The sequence below is a fragment of the Rhamphochromis longiceps genome, linkage group LG1, assembly GCF_057381845.1.
Source record: "Rhamphochromis longiceps isolate RC_006_pf linkage group LG1, R_longiceps_female_GT1.1, whole genome shotgun sequence".
NCBI lineage: Eukaryota > Metazoa > Chordata > Actinopteri > Cichliformes > Cichlidae > Rhamphochromis > Rhamphochromis longiceps.
Window position 1 is genome coordinate 20,872,615 of NC_140557.1, and position 22,501 is coordinate 20,895,115.

A 22,501-nucleotide genomic window follows, 5' to 3' on the forward strand; every position below is an offset into this window, starting at 1 on the left:
TCTGCATCAGAAAGAGACTTAACCAACAGATTCATGAGGCTGTTTTTAATTTTCCCTATGTTTGGAAGTGTTTGCACTGAATGGTTAGATTAGGCTGTGGCTCAGTGCCTGCCTGAATCAGGAGTACATGGGGTGTGTCCCTGCTCTGAGGTCTGTGTGAGGCCCTCTGAGCCAGGCTTCTGGTTTCAGGTTGCATGTTCCCAATTGGCTGCCTTTGTTTGACTAAAACACAGTGAGACTCTGGGCTTCTTAAAGATGCAGTGTCACTTTTTTAGTGTGCTCCTAAAGAAAAAAATAATGTTTCGTGCTGACTACATCTTATCCCATTGATGAAACACTTTTATTCTGATGAGATCATCTCATACTGATAGGACCATTTTGTGTAATCAACATATGAATGGAATCTGAATGCCACTGTTATGCTCTCATCCAGCGCGCAGGGACAACACTCCAGTGCTAACACAGACTGTCATCTCTTTCTTTGCTGTTAGTGAAATGGAGAAAGGTCTCTCAACACTGAGCAGCATCCCTGGAAACAAAAGAAGACAGCAGCTATATCCATGAAATTATCACACTTAATGATGTTATGTTGCGACCTGACTCTAATATCATATATGGATAAACCTTGTAATGTGACATAAGAGCATACTTATCAGCCGGTGCCTCTCTGTGTTATTTTCAGTACCTATTTTGTATTTAAACCATTTCACTTTAAACCTCGGATAAATTATAACTTTGAGTCAAAATTCTCTCAGCTTGTCTTCATGATTACAAAGAAGGTGAGATATAAGAGCCCATCATGACCACAAAGTTTGACTTTTCATTTATACATATTGGCCACAGCCAACATGTCTTCCTTTGTGCTCAGATGCTGAATTGATCCTGAGAGATTGAAAATATTGATTTGACTCAGCGTCTTACTTTGTTGTGGAGAAGGGGGGCAGTGTACCTTCCTGACTGTTAGCACCGTGTTCACACATTGGACTTGCCACACAGCCAGTTCCTCGGGAGACTCATAATTACAGCCGTCCTCTCAGATTAGTCCAGCAGCCTATCCAACTGTGGCTTTACTCCCTGGTCATTTATTTCATCCCTTTCCCTCTCCCGAGAGGCAGACCTCAACACAATGACCAGGCCAGCCTCTACAATAATGTATGTGATGATAAACACAGTGGATCCTAATTGATAGAGTGATTCAGACAAGGGCTAGCTGTGCAAATTGGTCCCCTGTGAGTATATTGCACAGAGTTGGGACTAGCAGGTTTCAGCTCTGGCCTTGTTTGAAAGGCGCAGAGCAAGGAGAGAGGAAATAGAATGGGCTGGACCTGCTGAGTGATAAAGAGGCTGTCTTTTCCTCTGAATGCAGGCACAGTTCAGCAGAGGTTGGCTGCTGTAATCCCCTCAGTGTCTCCAGGAAGGCTCAGGTTAGTGACCTGCTGCTTTGTGATGTCTTGTAAGATTTTGAGAGAACACCTCACCTTTAATCCCCCACTGCTCAGCTAACACATTAGCTCAACTGCTCCTGACCCAGCCCCTGCAATAAAGCCTTTTATCTAGCTCAATAAGGTCATTTGAAGTTAAGTATTGATTTCTTTTGGTGTCCAGAGAAAAATGGATTTTTAAAGAGCTGTTAATTACAGTTGAACACTGCATTATAGTGAGAACTTAATTTTCGTGACTGGATTTTTAAACCTCGGTCGGGTCAGTTTGAAATTCAGGAAATAACCTGAATCCAGTTTACTTGAAATTTCACATAAAGATTTTATGCTTGGCTAGTGTGAGAAAAGTACCGATGAGAATAAGGTGCAGTGGAAACGGACTCAAATTAATTTTGATGTACAGAAAGGTGACAGACCAAATGGGGGGAAAAAAGAAAACGGTGAGGTCACCCCCAGAGCATTGATTCTACAAGTCTCTGGTGATCTGCTGAAGCAACTTAGCGCCGTTCTTCAAATAGATATTCACTCAGTTGTTGGCTGAGACAGCTAACATGTTAGCCCCAAACCTCCCGTAGATCTTCAGTTGCTCTAAATTCTCATAACTAGAACACCGTAGCGTGGGGATACTGATTCATATCATTTTTATACCCTTCAAACCATTCACCAACACTCCTAACTTGTGTGTGTCGGGGGTGGCACTGGTGCTTCGACAGACATATACCCCTACAATATCAACAGAAGGACCTCAGCCATCCCAACAACAGACTGTTCTCTCTGTTGAGGTCAGGAAAGCGATTCCGCTCCCTGAAGACCAACACAGAGAGACTGAGGAGGAGCTTCTTCCCGCAGGCGATACGGTCTCTCAATCACACCACCACACAGTACTGACCCACACATATAGGTCTTATACACACTGGACATTCTGGACATTGTTTTCACTTCATCACTTCATCACTTTAAGCATATTTGCACTGCACAAGACACTTACAAATGTGGATTGCACAACACTGGACATTATTTCTTCATTTCCAGTTAATACTTGTACAGCTGCTGTTATTGTGTGTGTGTGTGTGTGTATATATATATATATATATATATATATATCTCTCTTCATACATTCTTATATAGTTCTATACTGTGTATTTTGTTGTACAGTTATTTTATTTTTTAACTTTAATTTATATATTTTATCTTATTCTTTCCCAGTTAAATTTACCCTTCACTCTAATTTGTGTTGTACAGTTATTTCATTTTTAACTTTAATTTTTATATTTTATTTTATTCCTTCCCAGTTAAATTCACCCTTTTTAATTTTCATATGTATTTCCTATCTTATTCATAGCCTTTTCTTTTTTTATTTAGGTCACGAGCAGTTGTCTAAGCATTTCACTGCATATCGTACTGTGTATGACTGTGTACGTGACAAATAAAATTTGAATTTGAATTTAAATTTGAAGAAGAGGTAGTTAACAGGAAGCACATCTTTCAAACGCAATGGTGCCCTTTTCTACAGAGTTGAAGTCTCATCCATACCAGTCTCTAGAAATCTTATGTTCCCTCACTGATGCAGTGTAAATGTGTCAAAAGAGACAAAACTGCCACAGGTTTGTACTTTCAGTCATTCTAGTTTTCATGTGTTACACAGTAGGTTACAGAAATTGGGATGTGCGTGAGAAGCAGTAGTAACTCTTTTGCATGACAACAACAGTGAGCATAACCTAACATAACTAAGCCTTTGGTGGGGATCAAGGGCTCTGTTTTTTCCCCTTTGTCATCACTGGTGCTCAGCCAGTCGATCATACCGATTCCCAATTGATTGCATGAAGCATAGTCAAGATGCAATAAAAGAAAAAAGGTTTGTCAGCTGCACTTGAAATAAAACTTTAAGTTGCTTAAGAAACAACATACAGCTTTGACTTTGTGGGCAAAGGTGAGCTGCTGGCTGGTTATTACCCAGGACATCTTATTAACATAGAATAGAATAGAATAGAATAGAATAGAATAGAATAGCCTTTATTGTCATTGTACAGAGTACAACGAAATTGGAGTGCCACTCCCTTGGTGCAAGTTTCAATAATAAATATAAATGTAAAATATAAAAAGTACAAAAAAAACAATCGTAAGTACTCAAACAATAGTATGTACAATATATACAGGATAGCAGCATTAATATGATGACAGTATGAATAGCAGTATAATATAATGACAGTGACGGTATGGAATAGGTTCAGTTGTTTTTGTGCTTATTTACTACGGTGGTAGCTCTGGGAAAGAAGCTATCCCTGAATCTGTTTGTCCTGGTTTTATGTGACCTGTACCGTCGGCCTGACGGTAATAGTTCAAACAGTTGGTTGCTGGGGTGAGAGTGGTCCTTGATGATATTGCCAGCTCTGCTGAGGTACCGAGAGTTTGCAGTGACCTCCAGGCTGGGCAGAGAGCAGCCAGTGATCTTCTGGGCTGTGTTGATGACCCTCTGCAGTACTTTCCTGTCTGCAGCTGAGCACCCTGCATACCATGTTGTTATGCCGTACGTTAGGATGCTAAGACTTGCTGTCAATAATCACCCCAGTGTCAAACTAAAAGCATGAACAGCTGCCTGTGATTGACTAGACTTGACTTAAGTGAGTAAACACAAATATGGCAGAAGTTGAATATGAACATTGTATTTTAGTTCAGGCTGGGAGGAGGATTTTTGTTGTTGTTTATTGGCAATTGAAATCACTCTATTCCATCTACAGTTTGAGTGTGGCTCTGCTGAAGAAGGGCAGTATGCAACTTTTAAAACCAAGATGCTGTTTTTCAAGCTAAGAAACTCTTTACAGACTTCTTTAGTTATCAATGTAAAATTCCACAGTCATGATGGATGGTGCAAAGATAAGATCATCTAATCCACTAATCCAGATCAGGAATCTGCAGGAAAGGTCTGTGTGATGGCAAAGCAGAGGGGAAATTTTACATTTATTGAATTTGTGGTTTTTCCAAAAGCCAAACAAACATACAGAGTACATAGAGCTACAGGACTTCCAGATACACCTCACTCACCAGCTCAGTAGGAAAAAAACACAAATGCAGTGAAGGTCCACTAATATAATAGTATGACCTGCTCGACTTTCCTCACACACGGGCAGAACTTGATCAGCTTCAGACCAATAGTTTAGTCTATACTCCTAATATTCTCACACAGCAACAATGGTGAAAAGAAATTACACATTAGCTCAATTTTATTTTTCCAACTTTATGAAAAATTTGCACTGCAAGATTTGGTGAAAGAATTTACAGTTATGTAAATATATGTGTGTGTATCTGTCTGTCTGTCTGTCTGTAACCTTTGTATTTACTCACAAAGTACATTTACACTTTCTTAACCAGTCAAGACGTCATTCACCTTTTCTGTAAAATAGAATAGAATTCAACTTTACTGTCATTGCACATGCACAGGTACAGGGCAACGAAATGCAGTTTACATCCATCCAGAAGTGCTTTAGTGATATAGATATATTACAATATATATTAGCAATAATATAGATATGTGAGTATATTACAGAAATGGGTCTATTATGGTATGTTATAATGTACACGGTATGAAGTATGTTGTGAATATTCTATAACTATAAGTATGCACAGGCTGTAGTGAGTACAAGCTATGTACAGGATATGGACAGGATATAAATATGAAAAACTATACAGAATATGAAATAAATAACTTTACAGAAATCTGAGATATACAGCTATACAGAAATGGGAACTATGCAAGTTGTAAACAGTTGTAGGATTAAAAATTATCGAATGTACAGAATGATTATTTACACAGAGCTATACAGTAGTGCAGTTAAGATAAGTGAGATATAATTCCTACAGAGGCTATATAAAGTGCTAGTGGTTGTGAGTGGTGGTTCAGTCAATTTCAAATTAGCACACACATTTAAGAACTAAGACTCTCAGCAGTGCCTCAGTGTGTAACAAATGGTCATATCAAACTATATAAAGTCACATAAAATAGAAAACCCACTCAGTGTTTTGCCTCTCTGTCAGTTTAGAAATTGTCAGGCTTTGAAGTAAATGAATTGCTCTTAATTGTAGGCTTTCTTATTTTTACATCCCTGCTTTTCTTGTCTAAATGCAGACTGAATTGAGTTGTTTCCTGTGAATATGGGTGGAACACCCGTGTTCATGTGAGGCCAGCACTGAAAAAGCCTGTGAGAGTTTTATGAGAGAATTTAGAGACTGCTATGTGTAAATTATAGTATGTTAAGAGACTGCCATAATAATCGCCTTCCACTGGATCAAGAAAGTGTTAATTTCAAACAAGTTCAAATCCAGAGCATAACAAAAATACATTGCGTATACTACAACAATAAAACCTTTTATTTGTGTGCAGTGTACTTCCTGTTACATAATTAGTGAGTAAATAAAACGCATACATGGAGTGTCAGTTTATGAGAAGATGAAGCTTAAAGCTTTCCATTTTTGCCCACAGGCACTGGGATGGTTTGTGTTTGTGAGACAGTGCGAGTGTGTAGGAGGAGGAGAGATTTCTATTGTGTCACAGAGAATGGCAGTAGTGTTTGCGATCATTGTGGCGTCACGCATGCAGTGTCTGGCCTTGAAGTCTTTCTTATGGACTCGCACTGCCAGTCTGAGAGCCTAACAATGCAGGGAGGGAAAGCACTTGTACAAGCAGCTGGTGGACTGGAGTCAGATGTTATGATGAGCTGATATTATCTTCTGTCTTCTACAAGAGACTTCATAGCTGAAAAGGCTCGACTGCAGCAGAGCTGTGACCTGGATTGTTATCAAATGGACAGGAATAAACTTGTAAATGTTGGTGCAACACTTTCCTCAGGAAACACCTGCCAGGTCTGGCCAGCTGCAGGCATTTTATATTTAGTTGTAATTGTTTAAGCTTACATAACTGACGTATTGTGTTCTCGCCATAACAGTTGCGTGTGATTTTTGTTCCTTTGAGATTATTTATCGCAGAGGTTGTGTGCCTAGTCTTTGACCTCTCGCTAAGGGCTAACATAATGCTAAACTGATAGCATGCTGTTTCCCCTGCAAAAAGGGCACTGTCAATTATTCTTTGAAGTCTCAGGTTCTCCTTCAGTTGGCAAGCTGTGGTTTCCCATTGATATTTCAAGTAAAAGGCTTCCTGCCCCTGCCTACTATTCCCAAAACCTGGGACGAATGCCTTCATATTGTTGGTTTAGTCTATTATGATGCTAATGTCTGCCTGAGACCCTTGAGTCATCTATCACAGATGACAGGAAATCTGGGGCCTTTGTGTTGGCTCACGACACAGGCGCACACACGTGCACATAAGGAAACAAACACGACTGCGTAGAAGTCTAAATAACTAACTAATCCAAAAAGCTAATGGAAAGATTTATAGCTTGTCAGTAATAAGAGGTGCATTGAATGATGCAGTTAGTGCAGCTAATTATTTTCATTCATTAATCATTTGGTCAAATACGCCCAAGCCTTTTTCACAAAAGGTACAAGATTTTACCAGATGTCTTATTTCACCAACCGCTAATGTAAACAGTAATTATGAGACAATTAAAAGCTGTCAACAGATGCTATTGATTAGTAATTCTGTGTTCGGTTTATTGCTGATCAACTAGTTGTTCTTGCGCTAAGTCTACCTTTCAAAAGCTGTGAAGCATCTTAAATAATTGTCCAACAAGAAAAAGTGCGTACAGATCCACTGAGAGATGATTTCAGTGTTATTAATATGGCCTCTGCTAATTTACAGCCTTAATCTATGTTATTAATGTAGCTTCGTAATGTGCTGGTCAGTACTGTGTGTTGCCTTCTGTTCTGTGAGGCTGCCTGGTCAAGGCCTAGCTAAACACAGACAGTCGAGTGGTAGAAGTCACACACATGTGGGCAGTCTGCCGACTGCTTCTCTGCCAAGCCCGCCGCTGTTTCATGGCAAAGTGCTGGGCCAGATGTGACTGTGGTTGTGCCTGCATGAGAGAGGGGGGAAAGTGCTGTTACAGGAAATGAAAGCTTTTAAAAAGAGGAAGGGGAAAAAACTCACAAAGAGCTGTAAACTATTGTTCTTGCTCCTCGGGAGGTTGCAATCGAGCCAGGTAAAAATGTTTAATATGCCATTACTAAAATTAGCTTGGTATTTTTGTTACACAGGTTAATAAAGGTTATGGTAATATATTCAATGACAAACCTTCATGTTTATTTGCCAGTGAAGATTCAGCACTGCTGTACTTATGATTGCCACTGAACATTTATCACGTGGAATTCTACTATGTTTAGACATAAGGATTTTTTTTTTTTGGTTTGGTTTGATAGGATGGGTTAAAGACAAATGTTAGTTGAAAAATGAATTTTAGCTGAGGAACTGTCTTACTCAAATTAGGTCTGCATCTCATTCTGCATTGCATTTATATCAATAATCCTAATTCCTTTAACCTTACGATTTGAAGAAAAGCTTTTCAAATATTCTTCAAACAATTGGTCAGTTCACCACTCCAGTCACTTGACAGGAAATTAACTTGCCACTGTTTTGGTAAATTAATTATGCATTTATAGTCAGAAGGAAAGCTCAGCTTGAGCAGTTTGGAGGCAAAGTAAGAGATAAGGTTGAGATACTTTGGACATGTGCAGATGTCACTTAAGTGTTGGTGATCCACCAGTATCCAGCTCTCTGAAGCAGCAAGACCGGTTTTTATTGTCTGTTCCTTTAGAACTCAAGGTTTTCTACAGACTTTCATTTTTAAATATGATGTTTGGATTTCAAGTGCTGTGAATGACATTCTAGAAGTGTCTGTAAATACTGCTTTGTTCAGTGGGATAAAAGAATGCAAAGCCTGAAATGTGCATATACAAATTCATTCATGTTCTTCTATGAGGCACTTTGTATCAAAAGGCTGAAGGAGGGAATCGATTTTTATTATTTTTTCTATGAAATAATGTAACAAAAAGCCACATAGTGCCTCTTCCAGCTCTTACATTTGATCTGACTAATGCTCGAAATCTGTTATTCTCAATTTTACACACACACACACACACACACACACACACACACACACACACACACACACACACACACACACACACACACACACACACACACACAAGCACAACTTTATTAGTACAGGACATAACTGCTTTTGGCTAGAGTTAATAGTGAAGATAACAAGACGTTATCGGCCAGAATCTTAGTGTTTGTGTCTTTGATGGTCGTGCTCGTTGTGGACCTTTCTTTAAATGTCAAGACACTGGTTTCATTAACCCCACAGATATCAACCTCAGATAATGGCATATCAATATGTTTGCCTGTGTCAAAGCTCACTCTTTCTAAAGCTAATCAGAGCTAATCTAGTGAGACACAGAGGACAGTGCTTTATGAAGTGTGTTCAGTTTCTTAAACTGCTATATTCGTCATGTGATTGGTTTTAACATTCGACCATACAACAGTTTAAATAATTATTTAAAATATTAAATATAAGGGAATTTGGTTATATGATTTCTTCTACTGAAAAATAGTAAATTTCATATCTTTTTGGCCAGAACTGTAACTGGTATGCAACTGAGTTAAACATTTTCACAAATAAAAAAATTTTTTTTTTTAGTTTTCTGTAAAGTTAATACATTAAATGAAAGACAAACAACAATATATCAGGGCAGAATTTAAGTTTTAGTTTCACAAATAATTCTGGGCTCATTCATTTTAACCACAATTACTGTTATTACGGTTGTAAAGTTTAAGTCTTTAAATGTTGATTTAAAAAGTGGCAGTTTTATTGCTTTTTCTGAGGTTGGTTCGTAGTGGACTGTGATAATGCACCCCATTGTTATTCACAAAAGAGGGAGTCTATCCGAAGGTTCTTGGAGAAAGGTTGCTGAGCGCCAAATTGGATTTCTGACGGAACGAGGAATCAGCTACTTGGGGACGATCCAGAGAAAGTTGAGCCGCCATCTCTTTGTGGGGCTTCTGCTGGAGTGCCATTCATATGTGTCAGATCCTCCAGAGTCATTCAGATTCAGAGGGAAGGTTCACTCTGACCAGTTTTAGGGCTCCAGCTGCTGAACAGAACAAATCTGCTCAGGGGTAATGCTATAAATATTTAATCCTTTTGCCATTCTGCTTTTTTACTTTGATTGACAGAAACACCCCATAAAGAGTTAATTTCCTTAGCCCTCTCGCAGCTTTGCTACAAGGCCTTTACTTAAGCCTTAGAGGCTCACTCTCAAAACTCATAATGCTAAGAACAAAAAGACAGGAATCCATACAGACAAAAAGATCTCCACCTCTGGGTATTTCCAGAGTCCTATCAATAATATTTGTAAAATCATTAGGCTGATTTAAAAACTAAAAAAAAAGAAAATCCTACACAATAACTACAAGGTTCACATCTTAAATAAAATTTATTGTTTATCTTCAAATCTGGCATAAAAGAAATGTAAGCAGATGTTTTAAGTATTACATTTTCTAACCTGTGTATGTAAATTAACAGTGCCCATTGGAGATGGGTGCTTGAAAGCAGAAGAATCAAGAGGGAGTCTTTATTGCCTTTACTTCCCTTAATGCATGTGAACTCAGTGCAAATTAAATTAACATAACAGGACTTCAGTTAAACAGTTTATTAGCTTTGTAAAGTGGATTTACCAAATCAATGTTAGTGCTGTAAATTATTGGATCAGCATATCCTCAACCTAAAAACCCCACAAATTTTAATTTGCTTCAAACATTAGTCTTTTTTTCTCCTGTGGAAAGCATTTTTTCTTTATTTTGTGGAAAATATTGCACCTGGTGAAATTCAGGCATGAAAGCAGAGCTGCATCCAAAATGTTTTTAGTCCTAAATGTGGACGGGTCACTTTTTTTTTTTTTTTTTTTTTTAAACAATTGTTTTGCAGCACAAACACAAGCAAGAAAAAAAAAAAGAACGCAGACTAGCCAGGGCCCACTGAGCTTTTTTTCCAGCCTGGTGAAAAGAATGAATAATTCAACAGTAAGCAAGCTTTCAGCTGGTCATTTGTGTGCTTTGATCTGGGAATCAGGAGTTTGCATGAATGCCTGTATTGTCATGTTGTGCTGCCACAGTGCGTGAATTATTGAAAATAGTGCAGGTCCCTGCTTTATCTGATAAAGTTTACACGGCAGGCACACTGGATAGACACGATGGATGTGTAAATCCCTAGATGTTGTTAATGTGTAGAGTGAGGTCACACAGCAAGGGTTATTTGGGCCTCTGCTGCAAAAGTGTTCAGTGTGAAAAGAACTTCAGGGTCAAGCAACAAACTACAGGTTGACATCACAAGCTTCTCTTTGCACCAAAATGTGAAGGTGTGGCACAGAGATGGGTATTTTAAAGTGTTAAAGAGCTCTGGTTGCTGAATAGTATGTTTTTCTTTCTATTTAAACTTACAAAGCTGGGTCTCTTACTGTATTATTCAAGAGGCTATACAATGCTATATGATAAGCCAGTTTTAGTCATTCATTTCAACTTCCGATTAATTCATATATAAACTTTTAGTTTAAAAAGGTATGATTGATAATAATTGATAACTAAATGGTGGAGCTAAAACATTAGTGATTAGTCTATTATTACATATTAAACTATAGCAAAAGCAGTTGTTAAATGATTTAATTAGTTTTCTTTTTAGCCAAAATGGTTTTTAAAAAAAATCACAAAATATTTTATCTAAGAAGTTTTTAATCAATCAGAATCAGACTACTTAATTATTCTCAGAGAAAATCACATCGTCACAGTTGCTCCGTGACAGAAAGAATGATAGCAACAAGTTAAAGAACCATATTAAATATTAAGATATGGAAATGAAATGGCAATACAAGACAACAGAACAAAACTTTTAAATTAGTTGTGTGAAGTTGTGATTTAAAAAAAAAAAAAAAAAAGATCTTCTGTATCAAGCATAAATTAATTAATTTGTAAAACCAGTTAGTCATTCTTAGTCTTGTAATTCAAACTTTCCAAATGAATTAATTGTTATTATTGTTACTTAATTGTTGATGCCTTTCAAAATAAGACTTTCGCTTTGTCATTACAGATAGGTAGAAAAATATCTTTCACTAACCTTCACGATGTGGCTTTGTCTCAACTTTAAACCTCTAAGATTGACACTTGTGCGCCATCACATTTTGAAGCCTCCTGTGCGTTGCTCTTAACAAATTGGCTTCCCTCCCTAATTCGCTTAGATACGGCTGATTAGCACATCTGCAGAATGCTGCGGTCTATTGTGTCATAACAAAAGTAAGACCTTTAATTGATAATGGAAGAAAGGTAGAAAAATGTTTCATTATATTGAGGGTTCGTTGAATTTCATAGAGAACTACAGCAAATCCATGGCATTGGTTAGTTACAGCTGGACACATAATTAGAGTGCCTCCTTACCTATAATTTGTGTAATAGTTTTGGTTGGCGGCATGTTATTACCATATGAAAGGGCTAAGCAGGGGTCATGTGCATTGCGACAGCAATTAGAGCAGAGCTGAGGGCAGAAGAATGTTTGGGGCTGTTGTTAATTGGAAATCTCTACAAAGCTATGCTTCAATTATAATTTAGTCAGAGCAGCACTGTTTTAAGCCCAATGTATTCAGTTGCCATTATTTTCTGTAATAGTATGAACAGCCAGGCCTGTTTCCTTTCAAAGCATGAGGCTTTGAAGAGAATGAGATTGAATTAGATTAATTTTAAAGGCCTTGGTGCTGCCGCTGTGAGTTTTCTTTATTCATGCTAATGTCATACGATGTTGCCATAGAAAAACTGGATGGGGTTTGTTTAGGAGGTACACATACTCTTATATTTAGAGTTACAACCATAAGTTATTTTATTCTTATCTATGAATTTAGGTATACATCCATCAGATTGACATTTTCATAAATTTTTCTATTTTCAGAAGTACAATACCGTGGTTTTTAAGAGTATTAGCTGCATTTATTAAACAGTGGCACGTATTCTTCAGTAATTATGCAGATACAGAGGATAGATTTGAACAACTGTGTGAAGTACAGAAATCTCCAATCCACCCCACTATAAAAAAAATAAATTAAAGAAAGCCCGGGGAAGTGTGTGTTTCCTAAAGAGGTAGTTTTAATTATAAACTGCTACTTTTTTTTTTTTTTTTTTGCTTGTGATTGATCTGAGTGTTTGGTTTTTGCCAAAACCTAAATTCAAATCTATTTTTTAATAAGCATGTTTGTGTTTGATTGTTGAAAAACTAAAATCAGAAGCAACCAAATTCTACAGATAAGTGTTCAGACTGCAGAAATTTATACTTCTTGTTGGTTTTTATCTACATTGCTCTTCATTTTCTGGTTTCTCCAGGTCGAAATGAGCTGATAGCGAGATACATCAAGCTCCGGACCGGCAAGACGAGGACGAGAAAGCAGGTTAGACGAGACGTCTCTGTTACATAAGTGTCAGAGGGCTGTCAAATCTGAATGTGTGCACACTGCTGCCTTTGTTTTAGAGGAACAAAGTAAGACAGAGAATAAGGCTATGCTAACTGTCAATAAGATTTCTAGGGCTGACAAAGATCCCCTGTCTCCCTGTCACTGCTGTGTTGCAAGAAGAGATTATTACGTTTTCACACTATGCATCTAAATGTAGGCAAATATATAAATAATATATAGGTTTTCTACACTGCTTATGGGTTGTGGAAGCAGGTATTATCTGAGCTGTCACAGGAGGAGAGGCAGGGGTACACCCTGGAGGAGTTGCCAGTTTATCATAGAGACAGACAACCACACACTTTCAGATCCATAAAGTCAATTCAAGATCACCAATTAACTCACCATGCATGGCTCTGGGCTGTGGGATCAAGCTGGAATAATCAGCAGAAACCAACCACATGCAAACTCAAAATCACAACAAAAAAAGGCCCAAACTGAACCGTTTTTATGCGATTGTCTGCTAACTATTTCACCACTGTGCTTCTTATTTTTTGGTTATTGGGTTAACACATTTGCTTGGCAATTGAAAATGTAGTAGTACTGTCAAATTCCATTTGAGGTTTCATCAGAGCGTCTGTTGTAAAAACTCTGCCCAGTCAAATAAGCAGACTTAACCACTGTGGTGAGCACTTGTGCTAAAAGTAACTTAGTAGTAGTACTAGTGGCCTTATTTCTACCAATCTCTACACGATATTGAATAGTTTTAATGGTGCTTTAGTGACTCTACGAAGCCCCTGATCTTCCCTCTAAACAGGAACTTCCCTGCATGACTACTGACTTGAATGACAGTGATAAACAAGTCAGTGTTTACAATGACATTCGATCACTGTGTGTGAATTGATCAGTCTGGACCAGAAAGGTGTGGTTTGTCTCCTGTGTCTCATCTTCTTGGCACAGAATTGGACAAAAAGAGGGTTGTTTGCGCCGAGCAATACCAATAAACACGCATGATGTTACTTTAAATATCATGTACAGCATGAAAGTAATTGATTTAGTTATTAACATGGCACCAACAGCAATATTGATCATTTTTCTCACCAGCTCCAGCTTGTTTTATTGCAACTAAATTGAATATATATGGACTAATTGATGTGAATGTAATTCTTCCATCGAAGGAACTAAAACCCCTGAAGGTTTAGCTCTTTTGCTTCAGAAATTATAAAAAATGAGGGATGACTGTGATCAACTGATTGACTAACATTTACAGCTCCAGTTTAAGCACCAACTCATGTAAAAGATTGTGAATAATGTAAAGACTTCTCAGCTAACCAAACACTTTCCTGTTAAATCACTCCCTTGTTGGGGTACTCAGCTTGGGTTTCATTTGCATGAAAAGTGTCAGAGGAGAATGTAAATCTACCTCTCAAACCTGTCATCAGCTCACATTAGGTCTCTTTCAGACGGCTACTGATGAATGTTTCATTTGAGAGTATAAAATCATTTTGAACTGTATAGACATCGTAGATAAACTTGGCCAGTGAAATGCCTTTCGCAGCTCCCACAAGGATACTAGACTAGCCGATTTTCATTCAGCACACAGCAGATCACATCTGTGTGCTCTTAATGTGTGCTAAAGGGGCCTGCATCCTCCTTAATCAGTTCACTTAAGTGACGACAACACAGCATAACGCTTTATTGGCTGTTAGCTTGGTGTGTGGTTTGAAGATGCTTCTGTTATACACCTTATCTTCTTGAAGTGTTTTTAAACAAAGACATGTGTGATCCACTTTGTACTTTTTTGGGTTTTCCTGTTTTTTTATTTTCCTTTTTCTCTTTTTTTTTAAATGGAGGTGTCTAGTCACATACAGGTCTTAGCAAGAAAGAAAGTTCGAGAAATCCAAGCTGCCATTAAGGTACGTCTGGCTTTGCCCAGTTGCAGGGGGCTTTTCATTGCCATGGTTACAGGCTCTTCCTTTGTTTTCCTCCCCTCCCCTACTCCGCAGGTGTCTAGTCACATTCAGGTTCTTGCCAGAAGGAAATCTCGTGAGTTTCAGTCCAAGCTAAAGGTATGCGCTTTTCTGCTTTTGGGCTTGTTTGGTTGCTGTGCATCTTAACTTTCTGTTTCCTGTAGAGACAGAGTGAATGCTTGATCCTCTGATTCCCCCCATAACCCAAATCCTCTGCTTTTCTGTTCAGCCCTTCTAATCTCACTTACTCACTTTCTTGACCATCTCTCACTCGTTCTAACCCAAACATGCTGTCACTGTCCTGTCTGCTTGGTTTCAATGACATTAATTCTTTCATCACCAGCCTTTGCTTTGAGAGCAGCTGCACAAAATAACCGTGATCTTGTATAAATATATAAAGACATGCTTTTGCGATTTAAATTAACAAAAAATAGTCCGACATATGGATCCTACATGTTTAATCTTTTATTAGTCATGAGCCTGACCAGAACTGGATTTTTCTAGGTAATTTTGCTGAAATTGAAAAAGTTTTTAAAAATAAATAAATAAAATTAATTAAAACTACATTTCTTAGCCAGTACATACAAAGCATAAAATACACAAAGAAACACAGACTTGTCTCCAAACACTTGTAAGTACTTTACAGTTTCACTGGTGTGAAACACTAGAGTGGGACATCAACCGGATAACGAAGATTTGCCTTTAAAGTAAAGAGTTGCACCATTCTGCTGCAACCAATACATTTAAACAGGCACAACTTTTAAAATGAAGGCGAACTTTCTTCATGTCTAGTCTGCATCGCACTTGTTACAGTTTCACTACGACTTGGGGAGTAGGTGGCAAGCGTTTATAGAAAAGTTGACCATACAGCCTGCAGGTGACTGCAGCAATGCCTTCTAGCAATCAAAGCAATTACAAGGAGATTTTTGGTGCAACACTATATAGCTATTTGCAGCCAATTTGTACTAGCTGCCAGCAACTTCCATCAACCACTTGCTAGCAGTTGAGGAATATACATGTTTTCTTAGTGACTAGTGTCTAGGCCTGTGTGACTAGAGCCTAGCTTTGAGCTAAAAGCTAACAAACAAACAGTGGAAATGTTCACCGTCTGGAATTTCAAACTAGGAATTTCAAACTTGTCGCCGCATGTATAAGGTAGTCCGGGTAATCATTAACATATGTACCAAATTTGATTAAATTTGAGTGATTTTGGATGTAAATGAAAATGTGGTGAAATGAAAAGGATTCAAAATCTGCAGCGCAGTCTATAGAAAACTACATAAAATCTGTGGAAATCCATCCTGCATCAACGTTTGTAGATTGATTAATATTTTGTTCAAAGAGCCGATGTGTTACTGTGTCTTTATGTAATGACAAATTCTGTAGTAGTGCAACAACACATACTCCGTACTAGGTCATAATAACAATGGTCTGCCCTTTTTTTTTTTTTTTTTTTTTTTTTGATGGGGGGCTGGTCAGGCTCAAATTTTCCTCTATTAAAGTCTAAATCAAAGTGTGTGCATGTTGGGAAGCATGCTGGCATTGGCTGTTTTGGTGAGTGGCTGGAAGCTGAAGGTGCGGGGAAATGGGTCTGCTTACATCTCTTACTAAGCAGACTTTATTTTTAAAAAAAGGCAGCATGGCAAAGGGGGCGGGAGTCCGTGTTTTAAAAAATGAAGAAGAGATTACACCTCTGCTTCCTTTGACAATGTAACCCAACTTTTCCTCACCGTCAGAGAATGGCAGTGAAGCTGGCTGTTTCTGAAATCCCCCCCCCCCCCCCCCGCTTTCTTGTTCTCCCTTCAATCTGTTGATAACTCCAGGCTCTCACAATGCCATGGCTGTCAGTCGCTTTCCTTCCTCCCAGTTCAGATGTCGTCATTTCAGAACGTTCTCGTCAGTTATTTCAGAAATAGTGAAATCTGTTAAAATCGCTGAAGAAAGCTTTTCAGAATGGCACATTAAAATGGGAGAAGAGCATTGTGAAAGAAGTAATCTTGAATAATACTGACCTGTAATTTAAGGTATTTTATGAAGTAATGCTTGTATATCAAAGGACACTCCACCCATGTGCCATTTTCTTCTTTTCTTGGGGAGCCGACTATACGTTTTGACTTTCACACTTTGCTCCACTCCCAGTATTCAACACGAATTAATGACCCCTCATTAATCTGTGTGTGTGTGTGTGTGTGTGTGTGTGTGTGTGTGTGTGTATGCGCGCGCGTTTACACTGAGAGACAGAGTCAGACAGGCAGCTAGCCACATGAATGCCTGTTCTTTCAGGGGCACAGGCGGCTGTCTGAAGAAAAACAGACAGCTTTTGTATGAATCCCTGTCTTTTCTCATTTAAAGCAAATTAGAGTTCATTGGTGAAGAGAAATACAAGTGTGCCCTTCATTCTGGGGGGCATCAAAACCTGCTGCTTCTCGTCCTGTCTATGGCATTTTAGTATAATTGCAATCATTACGTTAGTGTTCCCTTGTTTTGTCTTGAGTGATGACTACTGATCAGATTGTGAAAATTATAGAGCGTAAGACTTTCTCCACATGATTTGTAAATACAAATTTCATAATTCTTTGTGATTAAGTGTTAGTTACACATCTGTGCATGTATTGTGTAAAGAAGAGCAGATATTTACTTTGTTGTGTTTTACCGATATTTAAAGGTGTATTGCTGATATATTTTTTTCACACATAGCTCTTGAATTAACTGCAGTGTTTGAATTGCAATTTTCCAATAAAACCTTGTTTGTTTGCATTTAGGTTACAAATATGGTGAGTATTTTGTTTTCTGCTTGTGACACCATGTCTGCTTCAGTTAGGACCTGCCTTGCCCTTCAGCTTCTAGTTTTGCATTTCCGCTCCTGCCACAGTAACACAACACCGGCTGGCAGTGTTTATTGGTGTCCGTGTGTCATCATGCTACGAGCATACTGTAGCTTGACTCTGCTCCGTCAGCATGTACTGCCAGCATGCTTACCTGTAGCTTCTGCCACCAGTGAGTCTGCATGGGTTTGCCAGTGTGTATGGGTGCAGTCTGCTGCAGTATGAGACGTTTAGCATTATTTGATGAAAACACTTCGGCCAAAGTAGCGGAAAGTATGTAGTATGTAATACAGGTTTTCCCTGTATTTCACAATAAAATCCCTATAATTTCAAAAACCTCTTTTACAAAGATTAAACAAAAGGAACTGACTAGAGTTGTGAAAAAAACAACAAACAACAACAAAAAAAAAAAACTATTAACCAAGTGGGATTTGTGTCCTTCAGTTTTAGTTGAAAAATTCTTTGTGTTTAGACGTGATGTGTTTTGACATGCACACAAATGCAGCCTTGATGGAAAGCACTTCTGAATGAGTTTTTAAAAAACTAGATTAGTCAACAGGCAAACTTTCATTTAAGTGCATACCACTGCTAGCTACGGTATATTGGAATTCAGTCAGCACATAACTTTAAAAAAATAATGAAATAAAGCCTGCATGTAGCATAGAAATGCCAGTGCTGCTTCTTTTAACCTGCTTGCTTTTCGCTGTTGTGAGAGAGGTCAGCCGTGCTTTCAGTGTGTTGTTTAGAGTCTCGTTTGTGCTACCTCTGCAACACACCCTTCCTCTCCCTTCTGTGCGAGTGCTAAGCCTTTTGTGACTGCTGTTAAAGGACCAAGCCGTGAAGGACAAAGCCCTCCAGAGCATGGCCTCCATGTCCTCGGCTCAGATCGTCTCTGCCACGGCTATTCACAACAAGCTCGGCCTGCCAGGCATCCCTCGCCCAGCCTTCCCTGGAGCAGGGGTAAGAGCCTTGCCGGCACCCCGCTATTGATCCATCCTGTCCAGCTTCACCCAGGGCACCGATAGGGCCAACCACACCAAAAACCCAGGCCAAATCACATTACACACCACAGCTTTGCACAACTGCCCCTATCAGATAAGCACATGATCAAAAGGAGTGGTAGTCAAGATAACTACATACACTGAACATGGAGCTCAGAGCCATTCTGATCTTGTCACTAACAGCTGCTCACAATTGGATGTTCTTTGTTGCTTGTTCTTTCTTGTCTATTTATACATCTAATTCTGTAGTTATGGCAGGGTATGATTTCGGCTGGTCAGCCAGGATCATCGCAAGAGTAAGTTTTAAACCTTGAACCAACTTTTTCAGGAAATAAATAAATGCTCTTTAAACAAAAAGGAAACCATTTTTTGCCTAATGACTGTTGGTTTTTTTGTTCCAGTATTAAGCCTTTCACCCAGCAACCCTATCCCATCCAGCCAGCAGTCACGACAGCAATTTCAAGTGAGACTTTACCTAATTATAAAACATGCAACATTCAAAGATGAACTTTGTAACTTGTTTTTCAAATGTCTTTTCAGATATCTCGACCCTAATTTCTTAATCCAATAAAAATGTAATATCTGTGGTACACTGTCATTATTTCTGTTTTGAAATATTTTGAAATATCTTTTAAATTCACCACAGAATTTTTTTAAAATTGGGAGATGTCTCCTTAGAGATGAATGAAATATTATAGAGCATGCATTTCCTTCCAAATCAAGCACGTCAGATTTCTGTGAATCTGCACTAAGATATTAAATTAATTTTCTTGTCATAAACAAACCTGATGAAATGAGGTTAATGTGAACTAGTGTTTCAGAAAGAACATGCACATGCTCTGCTGGGAAAACAACCAGCAGAACAGATGAATATTTTGTTGTTCTGGTGTTTCTGCAGGTTTCGAGCCCACAGCAGCTCCAGCACCCACGGCGCCAGCATGGCAGGGCCGCTCCATCGGTACATCTAAACTCAGACTGGTGGAGTTCTCTGCCTTCCTAGAGCAGCAGAGAGACCCAGACTCTGTGAGTGAAAGCATTATACCAAAGCATGAAATTTCACTATCTCTTGGTGTTCATTCCCACCTCTTATCACCCAGTCCTTTCCTCTATGAATACACTGGGACATTTTCCCAGGCAGAGAGTCAGCTGAGAAGAGGCCAAAACAAGCTGAGAGGGGCAAAAGGCTGGCTTGATGCAAGGCACGGAGACCTGCAGAAATAATGAATGAATGCATATTAATCAGTTCCTTGTATGTTTTGATTTCTTTAACAATATGTTTGTTTTTCATTTTAGTGAATAGTCTTTTGCATTGATAACACAGGAACAGCCTTTAATCTTAAATGCAACTTGAGGCTTAAAAATATTGCATTTGCACTCGGGGCTGTGTGCCGGAGACGCCATTCTGTGAGCTTTTACACTGAAGTGCAGCAGAGTTTCAGACGGTCACAAAGAGGGCAACAAACCTTTGAAAACAAAATGTTTTTTCTGTGATTCGCTGCTCCTCTTTCATCTACTTTTGGCTCTCCATCACAGGTTTGAGGTTTAACTGGCCCTAATTTTTATTCACATTGTCAAACCAAATTCAGATATTTTCATTTAAAAGTTTAAAAAATTGACCAAATCAAATAGGGAAGAAATGACCAAAGCACTTTTGTTTTGTATTATCATTTTAACTTGGCTGAGGTAGAAACATTTTTAGATTTTCATGTGAGGAAAGGTGGTAAGATTGTCTACGAAAAATGTTTTTGTTTAGAAAATACATCGTTTTGCACAGTTGCTCAATCATAATTTGTGGCTGAAGCAGCTTTGTTTAATACAAATGAGGGGATCAGTTTATTTTGAGGGTTAGTGAAACATAAATGTTATTACCTCATTTGTATGTCATAAAACAGGAAAGTTGCTCAAAACTATTTCGAGTGACTAATAAAAAAGCGATGTTGCAGAGAGTTGTTTCTCATCCCAGTGCATTATCAGTCTAATCCTGGCTACCAGTTGCTTATTGCGATGATTACTTCAGGACTGGCACATCAGATCTGGCTTATTTTGCTTCAGTAAACTCTTCTGTGCTGATGACTTTGTGAATATTGATACGCGCTCCTTTTGCATGGGTTTTTTCGCACGCTATTATTGAGTTCACGCTGCAAAACAAAAGAATCCGACTTTAAATAGTTTCATCTTTTTTATTTTTTAATACAAGTTTCCATCTGTATTCATTTTTCATTTTACTCTTGCAGTACAACAAACACCTGTTTGTGCACATCGGGCAGACGAATCATTCCTACAGTGACGCCCTGCTGGAGTCGGTGGACATTCGTCAGATCTACGATAAATTTCCAGAAAAGAAAGGCGGACTGAAGGAGCTGTATGCAAAAGGCCCCCAGAATTCCTTCTTCCTTATAAAATTCTGGGTGAGTGTAATTTATAAGCAATGCTGATGAGAAGATGAGTATCTGATAAAAAAAAAATGCTTTGTTGCAGCTTGATTAGGCTCTCCATACATAAGTATTAATTTCACTGTAACCTTTTGCGCATTGTGAAAAATTTGATCAAACAATCCTGTTTAGTAACAGTGTGTTCTGCTTCGTGCTTAGTGATTGGGTGTAATCAGTCTACACAGAGAAGATTGCTCTCAATGTTTGCAGAATGCACTCTGCTATATTTGGACTTGCATAGCAGGAGAGCTTTTGATCAAAGCACCCACTAATTCAGTGTAATATCTCCAAACAATGGAGTGACCTGGTTGTGCTCCTAATGGCTGTTTAAACATTGCATGCATTTCCTCCCTGATGCAAAATGCTAACTAGCGGCAGCAAACAAAGTAGGGCCGTATGCACTTGGACCAAGTCCCCTCAAATTCCTTTTGAAGTGACCGACAAATTTAAATTTCAAATGAAAGGCAGAATCTGCACAATAATGAATGTATAACTGCTTTGCTTAATGAAGGAGGAGAATGTTGTAGGAGGACGTCTCCCCTTTTTGTGTCCGTAATGAACAGGATGTTCAGGGCACAGAGAGGCTGCCCTCCAGGAGCAGACCCGCTCAACCTTGTAAATCAGTCTTTTAACGTAACTTCATTTAATCCTCTTTAGAATCTTTCTTCCAATATGGGCACATTAACATGCTTATTCAGATGTGGCCGGGATCTTCTCATTTTTTTATGCGATATGCACGGCTGGGCTCAGCAGCCCTGATCAGACAGATGTTTGCCGTTTCAGAAAGCTACATGACCGACTGTGCACATCTTACAGTATAAAATGATGTCAAAATGTTTGAATTAATATCTGAACACCATCATAATATTTCTAGTAATGGTTAAAGAGATGTTTTTATTCAAGTGACAAATACAGAGTGGCGTGGTGGTGCCGTTGGGGAAGCACTGTTGCCTCACAACACGAAGGTCCTGAGTTTGAATCCATTGGCCAGCTGTGTAGAGTGTGCATGTTCTCTTTGGGTAATCCGGCTTCTCCCCACAGTCCAAAGACATGCGTGTTGCGTTAATTAGTTAATCTAAATTGGCTCCATGTGTGAATGGTTGCCCCAGCCCCCCCCCAAAAGACCCTGAATTGGAAAATCATAAGGAAATGGATGGATGTAAAGATAAACCTATGGATAAAAATCATCCGTATCTCGTATGAGATATTTATCAGCAGCTGGTAAACATATTCAATCGTCTTGTAACAAAAAAGCTAAATACTTCTTTCAGCAGTTGGTAGAGACCAAAAATGGAGCTAAAAGCACAAATGTTGGACCCCTCTTCTCATTTTCTCGTGTGTGCAGTCAGGGTAAGAGGGAAGAAGAAAAGACGAGGCACTTAACAAAATGAGACATTCTGGTTTCTGGGCAGTCGATTGAATGTGCATGTTGAGAATGCACAATGGAGGAAAAACACG

At 38.6% G+C, this 22,501-nt stretch overlaps 1 protein-coding gene across 4 annotated transcripts in view; it reads left to right on the forward strand.

Moving 5' to 3' along the window:
- The window catches only part of tead1b (TEA domain family member 1b), a 53,113-nt gene that overhangs the window by 23,351 nt on the left and 7,261 nt on the right, over nucleotides 1-22,501 (forward strand). The window contains exons 4-11 of one of the 4 annotated variants that reach the window (XM_085402216.1): nucleotides 12,751-12,815; nucleotides 14,669-14,731; nucleotides 14,822-14,884; nucleotides 18,439-18,570; nucleotides 18,861-18,907; nucleotides 19,013-19,074; nucleotides 19,510-19,634; nucleotides 20,846-21,019. In XM_085402216.1, the coding sequence (XP_085258342.1) occupies nucleotides 12,751-12,815; nucleotides 14,669-14,731; nucleotides 14,822-14,884; nucleotides 18,439-18,570; nucleotides 18,861-18,907; nucleotides 19,013-19,074; nucleotides 19,510-19,634; nucleotides 20,846-21,019 (731 nt within the window). Of the gene's footprint in view, nucleotides 1-12,750; nucleotides 12,816-14,668; nucleotides 14,885-18,438; nucleotides 18,571-18,860; nucleotides 18,908-19,012; nucleotides 19,075-19,509; nucleotides 19,635-20,845; nucleotides 21,020-22,501 lie in introns of all 4 variants that reach the window. The other 3 variants (XM_085402212.1, XM_085402218.1, XM_085402217.1) reach the window with 3 other exon arrangements.